At 39.0% G+C, this 14,821-nt stretch overlaps 1 protein-coding gene across 10 annotated transcripts in view; it reads left to right on the top strand.

Moving 5' to 3' along the window:
- Positions 1 to 14,390, top strand: part of LOC129133064 (leucine-rich repeat and immunoglobulin-like domain-containing nogo receptor-interacting protein 2) — a 484,996-nt gene extending 470,606 nt beyond the window's left edge. For all 10 annotated transcript variants that reach the window (XM_077172067.1, XM_077172061.1, XM_077172066.1 and 7 more), the window contains one exon: positions 72 to 14,390. In XM_077172067.1, coding sequence (XP_077028182.1) covers positions 108 to 1,928 — 1,821 coding nt within the window. In that variant the 5' untranslated portion in view covers positions 72 to 107 and the 3' untranslated portion in view covers positions 1,929 to 14,390. The remainder of the gene's footprint in view (positions 1 to 71) is intronic.
- Positions 14,391 to 14,821: the final 431 nt, after the last annotated feature.

The raw sequence follows: 14,821 nt of genomic DNA, 5'->3' as shown, positions 1-14,821 counted from the left end.
ATTTGCTTTGCAATGGTACTGTTATTTTTCTGCAGACTTAACTTCTCCCCTTTCCCATCCTCACCCCACAGGCCCGTGACGGAGGGTTAGCCCAGATCAGTGGAGTCATGCGTCACAGAGCTCTATCATGCTGGCAGCTGTTCCTGGGTCTGGCTGTGCTGCTTGTCTTCACAAGCCCCACTGCGGGCTGCCCAGCCCGCTGTGAATGCTCAGCACAAAACAAGTCTGTCAGCTGTCACCGAAGACGTCTGATGTCCATCCCAGAAGGCATTCCCATTGAGACCAAAATCTTGGACCTCAGCAAGAACCGACTGAAAAGCGTTAACCCTGAGGAATTCACATCATACCCGTTGCTGGAGGAGATTGACCTCAGCGACAATATTGTCTCCAACGTTGAGCCTGGAGCTTTTAACAATCTCTTCAACTTGCGCTCCTTGAGGCTGAAAGGAAACCGTCTGAAGCTGGTTCCCCTTGGGGTGTTCACTGGGTTGTCAAACTTAACAAAGCTTGATATAAGTGAAAACAAGATTGTCATTTTGCTGGACTACATGTTTCAAGATCTGCATAACCTAAAATCCCTGGAGGTTGGGGACAATGATTTGGTGTACATATCACACAGGGCCTTCAGTGGGCTGCTTAGCCTGGAGCAGCTCACCCTGGAGAGATGCAACCTCACAGCTGTACCAACAGAAGCTCTTTCTCACCTCCACAACCTCATCAGCCTGCATTTGAAACAGCTCAACATTAATGCTTTGCCGGCGTACGCCTTTAAAAGACTGTTTCGCCTGAAGGACCTGCAGATAGAGGCCTGGCCCCTCCTGGACATGCTGCCTGCCAACAGTCTGTACGGTCTCAACCTGACTTCTCTATCCATCACAAACACCAACCTTTCTGCAGTACCTTACTCTGCTTTTAAACATCTGGTTTACCTGACACATCTCAACCTCTCCTACAACCCCATCAGCACCATTGAGGCAGGCATGCTGTCGGATTTGGTGCGCCTGCAGGAGCTCCACATGGTGGGGGCACAGCTGCGCACCATTGAACCACATGCTTTCCAAGGGCTCCGATTCTTACGCGTGCTTAATGTGTCCCAAAACCTGTTAGAAACCCTAGAAGAGAATGTATTCCATTCCTCCAAAAGCCTTGAGGTCCTCTGCATTAACAACAACCCTCTGGCCTGTGACTGTCGTCTTCTTTGGATTTTGCAGCGGCAGCCCACCTTGCAGTTTGGTGGCGAGCCACCAATGTGTGCTGGCCCAGACAGTGTCAGAGAGAGGTCATTCAGAGACTTTCACAGCACAGCTCTCTCCTTTTATTTCACCTGTAAGAAGCCCAAGATACAAGACAAGAAGTTGCAGTACCTGGTAGTGGAGGAAGGACAGACCGTGCAGCTGATGTGCAATGCTGATGGGGACCCACAGCCTACCATCTCCTGGGTTACCCCACGCCGGAGGCTGATCACAACTAAATCAAATGGTAGAGCCACTGTGCTGGGAGATGGCACCCTGGAGATCCGATTTGCCCAAGACCAGGACACTGGGGTCTATGTCTGTATTGCAAGTAACGCAGCTGGGAATGACACCTACTCGGCCTCCCTGACAGTAAAGGGGTTTACTTCAGACCGTTTCCTTTATGCCAACAGGACCCCTATGTATATGACAGACTCCAACGACACAAGTTCTAACGGAACTAATGCAAACAGCTACTCTCTGGACCTTAAGACAATATTGGTGTCCACAGCTATGGGCTGTTTCACATTCCTTGGAGTGGTTTTATTTTGTTTCCTTCTTCTTTTTGTGTGGAGCCGAGGGAAAGGCAAACACAAAACCAGCATTGACCTTGAATATGTCCCTCGCAAAAACAATGGTGCTGTGGTTGAAGGGGAGGTTTCTGGACCACGAAGGTTCAATATGAAAATGATTTGATGGTATTCTGCTAGCAGTGCTTTTTCTGTGGCATTAAAACCAATTAAAACAGCCTGGCGTGTGGAATTGCTAGGCAGAAGCAGCTTAATGCAGCTGTCAGTGTATCAAAAGGTTATATGAAAATGGAAAGACTATTTGTGGTTATACAACAGAGCCTCCAGACCTTGAGGCAGATGTGTCAGGGCCTTTCATAGAACTGGGAAATTGTACTAACTGTTTGCATTGCAAATATTGGCATTCTGGGGATATCAGCAATGAACCACTGGCTCATGCTCATGGACAATTGTTCAACATTTTCTACTGCTACAAAAGGAAAAGAAAAAAACCTACAGTGTAGGATTTACATACTTAAAGAAAAAGACACATTTGTCTAAACCACACTCGACAATGAAATTTATATCCATATATCTCATTTGGTAAAACTTTGCATCCTCCCTTCTAGTTGGTTCAACACAAAAAAAAATTGGTAGCTTTTTTTTTTTTTTTTAATCTACATCTATACTGTGTACATTTTGAAGCAATACAAATGAGAGGTTGTACTTTTAGATATCCACCAATACTGACCCAAGTGTGATGTCACCCATCTTTTAACTACCATAAAAACCCAAATTAGATCCTTGTAGTTACTAATTAGAAATAATATAGGATATTTTTCTCCTCATGTAGAAGGCCAGAGCTGAATAGCTGAGAGCAAAACCACTCAACTCTGTCGATCTACTCTTCATATAAATATAAGGCATGTGCCTAGTTTTGATACAGAATGGAATATTTTTTATATCTGTGATATCACACTGGACCAGTTTACTGTAATACAGCCCTGGCTCTCACACAGGGAAGGCAACCCACTAGTCAATGCTGGCATGGAGGAGTTGAGTTCTACCTTGAAGAGAGAGAATCAGTTTTGTTAGCCCTGATATTAATTTCAAACATAATGTTAAAATGTTAATGTGTACTGGGCCAAATAAAGAATATAATACATTCTGCAGACTCCTTGGGAAATATGGTCATCTTACTCTTTATACAAGTGAATTAAAACATACAAACACTGTTACTAGGAATGAACTCTTCTCCAATGCCAAGTAAACTACAGTTGTTCATGCATAATATGGGGATTTATAATACTAAAATAATGTTTAAAACATGATAGCCTCAAAAAGGCTGACATACTGCCAGATATAATGAACCTCTAGCCACTGTCATTCTCATCTTGTATATTTGTAGATAACACAAAGCTAATTTCCAAGAACAGATTCCTTAGCTATTCTTGATGCCATTTTAATAACAATGTGGTTATGTTTCTTTCAGGGGCAGTATCTTAGAGCAAGAGGGGCAAGTTTTTCCAGATTTTAGGAATCTTTTTAAGTGGAAAGAAGACAGAAGTGGAACATTAGTTCAGTACAAGTAACCCTTTGTTTGTTTTATGTTTCCAAAGAAATCTTCAAAAGACTGAGAAGTGAAATTTTATTCTTTATCATAAGTACCATGATTTTATTTTTAAATCCTCAGCAATTGCAAGAAGCAAAGTTGTTCAGCCACCTCTCAAGTTTTCCACCAGTTACAAGCCATAGGTTTGTCATACATGGTTGATAGCAAATACCATTTTAAAATGATTGGCATAATCTGGAGAAAGGATGACAATTAGTATATCTATGTTTAACCAAGATGAATATGAAATATTATAAGACAGAACCTTCAGTTTAATGTGATTGAAGAGCCTGTGTTCAATCTTAGATTTCGGCATTTTGAAACCAAAGTCAGGCTGACATGATAGGATGCAAGTGCTTCTAATATTAGTATTCACACTCTTTGCAGAGATTTTATAAGCAGGATAAAAAGCCTCCCACTTCTATCAAGGGAAATGTGCCAAAAGTTGTAAAATCCAGCTGTGCTCCCCAGAGGTACCCATAACTTAACTGCAGGACCCAAGGCTAGGCAGTTTTGAGAATCTCTTTTTTTAGTGGTTGATCATTGGTTGCCTCGTTGCTTCATTTTATATTGTCAAACTGAGGAGTTTGCAAGGGTTCATAGAATTTTTTTCATTTAACTTGGCTTTAAGTTCAGAGTTGGGTTTTCTTGCTTCCTTTTGTTTTATGCTCTGAGCTAGATAGTTGAAGATTTATGGACATGCTTGATAACAATACTCTTTGTTCTATGACATTTGTAGAACATTAATAAAATGGAACAACCCCTGACTAAATTCTAACAACAGGGAAATTATTTTTGTTGACACAGTAACCACTGCACTGAAGTCCAAAACTCTACTGTACCTTAATGCGGGCAGTTAAAGAAACAAATGGGGATAAAACAAAATGTTTCTGAACTGTCCCTTGAAGACATTTGCATGTGCCTTTCCCTTGTAATTGTAATTTTTTCCAACTAGTTATCTATTGCCCCTGCAGTCATTTCATGTTAAATGTTAAAATCAGTGTTAGAAGCAAAAATTCACCTAACTTCTAGACATTTTCAGCTGATTTCTTCATATTAAATTACACAATAAAAAAAATAATCTCAAAAAGCACCACCCTAGAAAACATGTACTTTTAGGATTAATTATGAGTTGCTGTATTCCCCTATTCCTTTGGAATGACTCTAAGAAGTGATTGCAGTTAGTGCACTGCAAGGATTTGTGAGCAGAAATGTGCTTAGTTATCTATGTGAATGTGTGCTGGTGATGGAAATCACCCCTTGCTGTTGCTGAGCACCGCCTTGCAGAGCTGTCAGCGTTCTGTGTATTGCCTTGAGTTCAGTCAGTATTCAGTTTTTCAGAATCAGTGTTCGTTCCCTGCCTCTAGCAATGTTCTACTTTTTGCAGCCTACTTATTTCAGCATGGACTTAACAAGGCATATGGCACCTCTTAACAGAAGTGAGGACAGCAAGACCGAGAGACACTTTTGTCTTGCTCCACATAGTCTCCTTCTTATTTATTTGTGGGACACATACTAACTATGGCTCTTTTGGGTGAATAAGGAATACAGTGTCAAAGTCAGACCCAGACAAGCACCTTTTTGGCAATTCTTTTAAGAACAATGGCTGAATGCTTACCCTGCCTCTAGAAGGAGTCAATTCTCTGCTACAGATCATGGAGATGCACCACAGTTTATTTTACTGCAGGGGAGAAAAAGGACTGGGCTGTGAGAAGGCATCTGACCCACATGGCTCCCCTATCATATATTCAGAAACAGGTTGGTAGTGCATACCTGGCACTAAAAGAGAAATCAAAGGTTTTAACCTACCTCTGACTTGTATACTGGCTGGTCTCCATGCTGACAACAGCCTGAATTTACCTGGCAGCCAGTGCAACAAAACTCTGAGGAGCAGCAATAGTTCTGCAAAAAAGGAGAAAACTGAAAATATCCGAACAAGCATAGGAACTTGAGAAAACAGGTACTAAAATATCCTTGTCAATAACTCCTATAAGAGCAATGCCTGGGCCTCTCACAAATATGTTTTGAAGTCCACTTACACAGATCAGTATGAAGATAAGAACAGATGAATGTACAAGTGTTTACACGTACAAGAATAACGGTGAATCACAGAATCATTTAGGTTGGAAAAGACCTTCAAGATCATCAATTACGACCTTTGACTGATCACCACCCTGACAACTAGACCATAACACTATGTGTCATGCCCAGTCATTTAATGAACAGCCCCACGGATAGTGTCTCCACCACCTCCCTGGGCAGTCTATTTCGAAGCTTAAACACCCTTTCAGTGAAGAAACTCTTCCTGATGTCCAACTTGAATCTCTTCTGGTGCAGCTTGGGGCTATGTCTCCTCCTCCTGTCACTGGTTGCCTGGGAGAAGAGGCCGACCCTCACCTGGCTACAACCTCCTCCAAGGGAGATGTAGGGAGTGATAAGTTTCCCCTGAGCGTCCTTTTCTCCAGACTGAACACCTTCAGTTACCTCAGCTACTCCTCGTAGGACTTACACTGTAAGTCTCTCCTAGCTCTGGCTCCTCCCTAGCTCTGTTGCCCTTCTCTGGACACATTCCAGCACCTGAATGTCCTTCTTGTAGTGAGTGGAAAAGGACTGGACACAGGACTTGAGGTGTGACTTCACCAGTGACAAGTACAGGAGGACAATCACTGTCCTGCTGGCCACACTGTCACTGATACAGGCTAGGACACCATTGGCCTTCTTGGCCATCTGGGCACACACTGGCTCATGGTCAGCTGCTGTCAGCCAGCACTCTGCTGGGCCACTTTCCAGACACTCCATCCCCAGCCTGTAGCTCTGCATGAGGTTGTTGTGACCCAAGGACAGGATCCAGTGCTTGGCCATTTTGAACCTCATTCCATTGGCCTTGAGCTATTAATCCAGCCTCTCCAGATGCCTCTGCAGAGCTGTTCTGCCCTCCAGCAGACCAACACTCACATCCAACTTGTTGTCACCTGAAAGCTTACTGAGGGAACACTCCAGATCATTGATAAAGATATTAAACCAGATTGGGCCCAATCCTGAGCCCTGGGAATACAACCAGTGACCAGAAACCAACTGCTTGTGGCAGCATTCGCCTTTCTTTGGGCCTTAAAAACTTCAAACAGTTTTTAATCTAGCCCTTTTCCAAGCCAGTTAAACTTTCCTTGAGTTAAAGAGAACATTGAAGCAATGTACACAGAAAAGGGTTTTTTTGCTATGATTTGCAAAAAAAATCATTTGCAAGCAGCACCCCACCTCAGCCTTATTTTTAAGTTTTGAGTTGGTTCTCTGTTTTTTGTCCCTTCTTCTTTCTTCTTAACTTTGCAACTTTCTTTGCAGAAAGGCTTTGTCCATTAAAACATAATGTTAGATTCAGACTGGGAAGCTGCTTTTACCCTTTGTAGCCACCTTATTATATATTCACACCTGCTTCTAAGTGCCAGCACAGGCAACAGCTCCTGATACAACTGAACAGGAGACAACAAGGCCCCTAGAGAACTGCTGATCTCACTGGACATTTTTTAACTAAACTTCATTTCAGCTGGCTTCATTATCATACTGCCACTCAAGGTTTCCTTTATTTACTTAAATGGTAGCTATCTTTTTTTCCTTATTTGCTTAATTTTGATTTTGCATCACCTTTGACAGCAACAATTATAACACCATGAAGAAAATTAAGAAATATTATACATTACATCCTCAGCACAGCAAATTATAATTTAGGTAGATGAAATAACATAAGAAGTCAGCATTAATATTTAATAGAAAGTCATATATAAACTTTGTAATAGAAGAAAAAACTGGCAAGGAGATTACTGAGGTATGTAGGCCATGTTGCAACTGAATCACATCTAAGATGTGAAACAGACTTTTATACACCATACCTGGATATCTGGTTTTGACATTAGACTTTCCCAGAAAGACTCTCAGGATGTGTGAATGTCAGATATCTGCATTTAACCCATGAAAAGACAAAGCATTGGCTGGAAATCCAAGTGAGCAAGCAACTTCTGGCTGCCCAAGGACAACAGCAGCTTCCAGCAAGGATTGACAAGAAACTATAATCATGCAGTTATTTTTCTTTATTCACTACTGCATCCTGTGACAATACAGTCCATTAGCCACCAATAAAATGCAGAGTCCTTACTCATTTTTCTTCACAGGAGGCAACATTTGCATAATAGGCTACAGTCTGTTCCACCTCCACTTAGAGCAGTGAAACATTCAGCAAGAAGTGAGGAAGAGGAAGCCCCTTCTGACCAGTTTGCTAATAAGTTTTACTATTGAATGGTCCTAGTCTACCTGGGGCTATCACGATGGCTGTTTGTCCATTCCCATCCTCTGCTCACCAAGTGGCTTGGCGTGGAGTAGTAGGGAAAATAATATACAGTCAAGTCCTCCTCACTGAACTGTAATTCTGATGAGCAGCACAGCAGTAGTGTCTTATAAATCTCAGCCTGCTGCAGATGATCCATGGTTTTGCCATAAAACCACATGTGGGAAAAAAATGGATACATGCTTTCTGATCTTCTTTCGGTATCCTGTGTGATTGACTGCTCTTTGCGCTAAAAAGAACCAGGAAAGAAGAACTAAAAGCTCTCATCCAGTAATTTAAAACTCAATTGTGTATGAAGGAGTTAAAGGAGCATCTTTAGAAAAGTCAAAGGGCCTGATTGCTGGAGAATGTTTCAAGAAATGAATGAGATTTTTCAAGTTAGCCAAGCAATTTGGATGCCCTGTTCTTATTATCTGTAATAAGAATTAAAATCTCAATTTTCCTTGGCAGCTTAGAAGAATCACAGTTATTTCAGAGACACATGCTCCTTTTGTCTGTCTCCTTGCTCTGCTCAATTCCCTTCTCGATTTCCGATGACTGTGATGCCAAAGGAAGATCTCTGGATTAGGTTAAATTTCATTGAATATTTACATGGCTTTTGAAATCTAAATCTTAAAGCAGGATCCTAAACCTTCTTCAAGCCAAAAATAAAAGTAAAAAAGAAAGAAGTTTGAGTAAACCTCCTCTTGTAAATTAAATAAATCAAATTTTGTGAGAATCCTGCTACTAAGATAGCTACATGTGAAAAGCCATCTGCAGGAATTTTTTGGGGTTTGGGGTGTTTTTGTTTTGTTTTGCTCTGTTTTGTTTTATCTTTTTCACTAGAAGCAGGTGGTTGGGTATAAAGCCAGCTGGAAATAAAAATCTGTATTTATAGCATAGCAGAATGAGGAAAAAGATGGCATAGTCAATAAAATGCTCTATGTTATTTCAGCTTAAATTGAAAGATGTTTTCATATTAAAATAGGTTATAGATACATACAAAAGGACAGACTTTTGCCTCATAATTTGATTTTCTGTATTTATTTAACTGTACCAAAATTGTCATGAAGCAGAACTGTGGCAGTAAGAGACTGAAAACAGATTTTCTACTCTAGTCAGGCAATATAAATCAGGAGAAATCTTCTTGACACCATTCTGTTGGTCCTGGTTACACTCAAAACTTGACAAATCAATCTATGTTTTTTGATTTCTACTAAGCAGGCTGCAGTGGACAATAAGCAGAACTTATGTATTAATTATTTCTCATCTTGTGGCATCTTGTGCCTTTTATTCTGGATTGCGTTAATATTTACACTGCTAGCACAGCAGCAGAACATGAAAATATACATTCTGGGAAGAGAAGGATAAAAGGAAAATGGAAATCTCTGACCTTGAAGAAGTCTGCCTATTTCTACTCATGGCATTTGCAAGTCAGAAACATCACCTCCTCACACTTAAGGCCAAGAACAATGGCTTTAAAGCATTGTGCATAGGCAGCTGCACAGGCATCTATGAAGGTGATGGTCAACTTTTAGTACACATTTTAGTAGTTTTGGTCTTTCAGAAAACAAAATATTATTGCTTCTTAAAGAATTCATTTATGTCATTTTGATACTAAAAGTAAACACTTTGGCTTCATTACACTGGGCACTGTATAAGTAGGAAGTAAATTATAACACTGATCTGTTGAGCTTACAGCCATATAGTAGGAAGTTGGCTTTTGAGCAAGTACACATGATAACAAGTCTCTCACTGTTTGTTGAGGGAATGCCATAGTGCAGATATATTAAAATATCATCACACTGAAATCTGTTTGCAAGCACATGTAGTTCATATGTACATGTTTGTGTGTGGAAAAAAATAGTTATATTTGTTTTGTTCCTTTCTTATTTCAAGTATTAAATGTATATTGTTTTTAAAAAGTGACAAGTTTAACATGAAAAATTGTGCTGTAATTTATTTTGATATATGATCATGAGTATGGATTGGAAATGAAACAGCCTTGCTGTCATGATCCATGAAGCACGTGACAATTCAGGTTTGTCCATAAGTTTGCTTCATGTTTGAGCAAAATATGCAAATATAATGGAAAAAAAAAACAAAAAAACAAAAAAAAAAGCGCTTTGTTGTCAAGACAGTTGTCCTGAATGTCATTTTAAAAGTTACTTTAGGGCTTATGTCATGATGTGTGTCATACTTATCCACAATGAAACCCAAATAAATAATTCCATGGAGTGGCAAAATTTACTTGCAAAAGTGAAGAAAATTTACATTGTTTTCCCTATTGTGGCTGATCACTTTTTTCCCCAAGGTGTAGTGTAGAAAACTAACACCAGAAAAATACACTTTCCTTACAGAGGTCCTTAGTGCCAGGTCTTCACAACAGGCTAACTTTTCAGGCCTACCCCTCTTGAACTGAGAATCTGAATGAACACAGTGAGAAAGAGAAGACTCTGGCAGGTATTTTTCAGCTACTCACTCTCCTCCTTCATTGTATGAAGCCCTCAAACACAGAGAAAATACCTAGGTCTCATTCAGATGCGTATTGGGATTTATTATCCGTACAAACTATCAGTCAGGCTGTGTCCTCACTTTTACTCATGCAGTGTGTTCAGGTAACTGATGGGCATACCAATCAAGCGGATGCTGGAGGAAGAAAAGCATGGCACTTAACAGCACCACAGAGAGAACAGCAGAAAGATAGATTCCACCAGCTGTGTCACTTGGGAGGCAGCAAATACTGAAAATCTGCATTTGAAACATGGTTACTGGGGAAATCACCAGTATTCAAACGCCTCTGTAATTACAAAAAAATTAAGTGGTGGAAAGTAGATTCTGCTGAGGTTGAAACCTATTTCAACCCCCTGAGACTTGCCACAATCTACCAATCCTTTATCAGAGATCAGCTTTGAAGAAGGATGCAGGCTGTAATCTAAACTATTGCTACTCCTATTTTTCCACAGTTAGATACTTTTACCAACAGCAATTTTTTTTATGGTTTCTGGGATAATCTGAATTAAGATTTATCACCCGAATACCCATTATACTCTAATCTAGGGTCCTGTTCTCTAGAATGGAAAACAGTTACTACCTCAAGAAAAGAAGAAGCAGCTTGAAATCCTGATAGATTGCTAGGAGCAGAGACAGACAGGGGCTGAATCTGAGCTCTCCTATGCCCCCTGAAATATGTCTTATCCTCCTGCATTTGCATTTGACACCTCCAAAAGATTTTGACTGATTTACACCACTGTACCCTCTTCTGGAGCAGAATGTCAAACGCAAATGAAAATTGTCAGAGAAACTTTACTATTCATTTTATTACAGTAATCTACTTTATTTATAATATTTTTAATCTGATTGGCAGTCAAATGTACTGCAGTACTGCCTTCAGTATGACATGAAAAAAGAGCCATTTTCCCTACCACTGCACAGAGAACAGCAGTTTATCTCCAAAGGTTCCTCCATCCTAAGATTACTCTATATCAAGAGGTAGAACCTATTCCTATATCACAAGATCTATTGAGCAATTTCCAGCTCTTACAGTAGAAGCAGCTACTAGTTTTCTCCATGATAACCAGGTAGAGAAAAACACCATCACATCAGGCAATCACTGACGCATTCATTAAAATTAAGAAAAAAAAATTAAAATTTATTAATAACTCCTAATAGACAAACACACTTTAGATTTTTAAAAGCATACAAAATTTTCTAAAGCAGTCACTTTCAAAAATTTTTAAGAATATTTATATGATTGCACATCTACTATACAGGATTTGCCACAGAGTTATTAGCCCTATATTGGATAATGTAGACATCTTTAAATATACAAATCTTGACATCCAAAGTTTATTTTAAGAAATGCCTGGGTTTAATATTTTAGTATTTTTAAAAGCTGATGGGAAATTGAAAATCCCACTACCTACCAAGTAAACTCAATTCACAGAGACTGAGTTATTCTCATATAAGGGAATGCTCACAGTGAATTTTCTGCATCATAAAACTTTCCCACCTACAGCTGTAGATGACGTGCTATTAAAAAACAAAAAAAAGGGCTTTGTTCATCTCTGGTACTATATGAAGCTGGAGGAGAGGATGGTAATTCATGCTGGGAAAGCACAAATAAAGTGTGAAAGTGCTGGATTAAGAAACACAGAGTTATTGCAAAGGAACTGGCCTTTCTGCCTACTCAGGCTCAGTAGCAGTCTGGGAAATTTAGTCTAAATTCCTTCTTTCATAAATACAGGAAATTCCTCATTTTCCCTCTCTTCTTGGAAAGTTAAATTTCAACCTTAGTAATCAATGGGAAATGAAACACAGTAAGAAGTTAGTAAAACGCAGGACAGGATAGTAAACATGAATAGAAATTAAAACGTACCTAAAAACTATGTTACATAGGTACTTAGCACATTGTCTAATAATTCTGGAATTATTTTGGTTTGCAGGATCTGGTTTATTAATTAATAGCTAGGAGATTCATTCAGATAGTTAATGCTGTAATCACCAGCTGGAATATCTTATTTACCTCATCAGTCCCTAAGTGGAAGTTATATTTTTCTGAGCTATTTTCCAATAACTTTCCTATTTATATTACTCAAAAGCACAAGTGATGGAGAGCACACTTATTTTATTATCGGAAGACAATGATAACAAATTTAATCTATTACTTTTGCTAAGAGACCTCTTTGCTGTTTTTACAAAGATTAATAGTTTACATCCTTATCAAAATTATTGTTATCATTAAAGCCAAACATCTCACCTTAAGAATCTATTGACTTTTTTGCATCTGTGCAGTGCACCAGTACTAATGCACTGCAAAAAACATTGTGCTTTCACATTGAACAGGCATGCCATGAAAAGGGGTTAGAGGCAATGCAGCCTTCTGAGTTGCAGAAACATTTGCATTTTAATGGGCCTTATTGAATTTTTGTTGGCTTTTACAGGTTTGGCAGACTGTCACATTTTGTTAAAGGATATCAGATCATCCTTTCCTGGCTTGGAGAAGGCATAGCATTCAGTTTATAACACAAACAGAAGGCTGCAACTCAGGATTTCTTAGCTGTAATCAAAACTGTGGGCCTCTAACTCTTCGGAGAATACAATAATAGTTACCTTTCAAAAGGATGATTCTAGCATTTTCCTAAGGGTTTTAAAGCCAAGCAGTTATAGTTCACCCATACCTGTGTGAGGAATGAAAATTTTGATGGAGGTTGGTACCAAACAAAGAAAATCTTTTTTAAGAAATGCAAGCCCTGCTGCTCAAAGTGCTCCAGAGGAGTGCTCCTCTTGGCAAGGTGGTGACAGCAGTGGTTTGCCCTGTGGTCAGCCTTTCCAACAGTTCTAAATTAAAGGATCTTGCAGAGCAGTGGCAGTGTATGAAAGAAAATTGTCATGAGAGATGCACACCAACTAGATGCTGACTTTTATGCAGTTCAGTGGTATATTGGATGAAAGGACCTCTTAATGCCTCACTTAATTAGTGGGTTTGCAATGCTTGAAAAACATTTTTATCTCCTAAAGCATCTACAAAATTTGTGTCTTTGCCTTTGATTATAGATGAGAAATGCTGAAATGAATGCAAAACACACACCGATTGTCAAGTGTCACACCAAGCACTCAGACTACTACAAAAATATTTCTGTTTCATCCTTATACAAGACTAACAAAACTAAGTCCCACAATTTCTCCACTCTCTAATCCAAGTTTCTTGAAAGAAAACTAGTATTTCCACATGTTTCCCAGGTCTTTAATAGATAAAGTAACAAGGATACACTTTTCAAATTACTGCTGCCAGTGTTTATCGCAGGGAATTTGTCCTGACACAACTCAATTTGCCACAACATTGAGTTGTGGCCAACCTCATCTTCATCTTTTAATCAAGATTGTTTTGCTTATACATGAGCCAAACATTTGGAACTTCCCCATTCCCAGCTTCTGCTTTAGAACTGAAGCCAGAAGATTTTGCTGTGAATGCCAGTGAAGTACGTTTGATAGTTAATGGTTACAGCCTTGCATCCAGCAGTCATTGGGAACTATTTCTGAGGTATGGGCCTCTCTGGCATGATTAAAAGTAGCAACTACTCCCTGGGAAGAAGATTAACCCGTACCTCCATTTTATTTTTCAAGACCTCCATCAGCTTTCAGGACAATGGAAGGTGTGTGTCCAAGTCATTTAGAACTGAAGGAAATATTTGCTGAATGTTCTTGTCATCTTAGAGAACTGCATAAACAAGGCATGTGAGAAATCAATTTGTCCTTTAAGGGTTAAATTACTGAAGCAGAAATCTAAAATGCTGCAAATAAAAGGAGGTATGTATTAAAAAAATACCTCTGGTAGGTTTTACACTGTAAGAATGAAAGTCAGAAACATGAGTAAAAAGTGAACTCGTTGATGAGAAAATTATTTTTTCAATGTAATAAAATGCTCCCTTCAGAGAGGAGGATCATAAAATACATTTCCTCCAGTATTTAAACACAAGGATTCTCCTCTCTCCTCGTTCAAAGAGGAGATCTACAAATCACCTCATTTCAGTACAAATACTTTCTTAAAATGCATTCTGTTATGTTCAAAATATCAACCCTTCCTGGATTTTCAACAGCTGTTGTAATTGTTTTTCATAGAAATCGATTTTAATTGTAACACTGTTCTGCTACAAGCCTATTGTCTGTGTCCTTCTGAATTGTCAATTACCTAAATGAAGAAATAAAGGCTTGAAAGCGCATTGTTGTAATTAATTTCTATGTTTAAATTATCTAATCACAAAACAAAGTTATGAATTTCATCTATTGAGGCACAAAGAATACTTTCCTTGAAAAATGAAAGAAAAAAGATAAAAAATAAATATAGAAATCCACTACTGGTTCACTTGTGGTTTTTAAGACAAAAGTTTAAGGTTGTCATTCCAGTCCTCTTCTACACTTTTGGAAATATGCATACAATTTTTAGTGAGTATATTGCTTGTAAAGAGAAAAGGTTTTTCTTAAATAGTCTAATAAAGTTGCTTTTCTGCATATACAATCTAGTTTCCCCCAACTAGTATAGTATGTGCCATGAAGTATCATCTCTCAGACTGTCCTGTCACACACTTTCCAAGCAGGGTGTGATTGGTAAGTTCCACATGTGATGTTCTCATTGAGTCTCAGGACCATTAAA

The sequence above is a fragment of the Agelaius phoeniceus genome, chromosome Z, assembly GCF_051311805.1.
Source record: "Agelaius phoeniceus isolate bAgePho1 chromosome Z, bAgePho1.hap1, whole genome shotgun sequence".
In the NCBI taxonomy this organism is placed as follows: domain Eukaryota; kingdom Metazoa; phylum Chordata; class Aves; order Passeriformes; family Icteridae; genus Agelaius; species Agelaius phoeniceus.
Note: the sequence above shows the minus strand (reverse complement) of the source record. Positions and strands in the feature narration are given on the sequence as shown.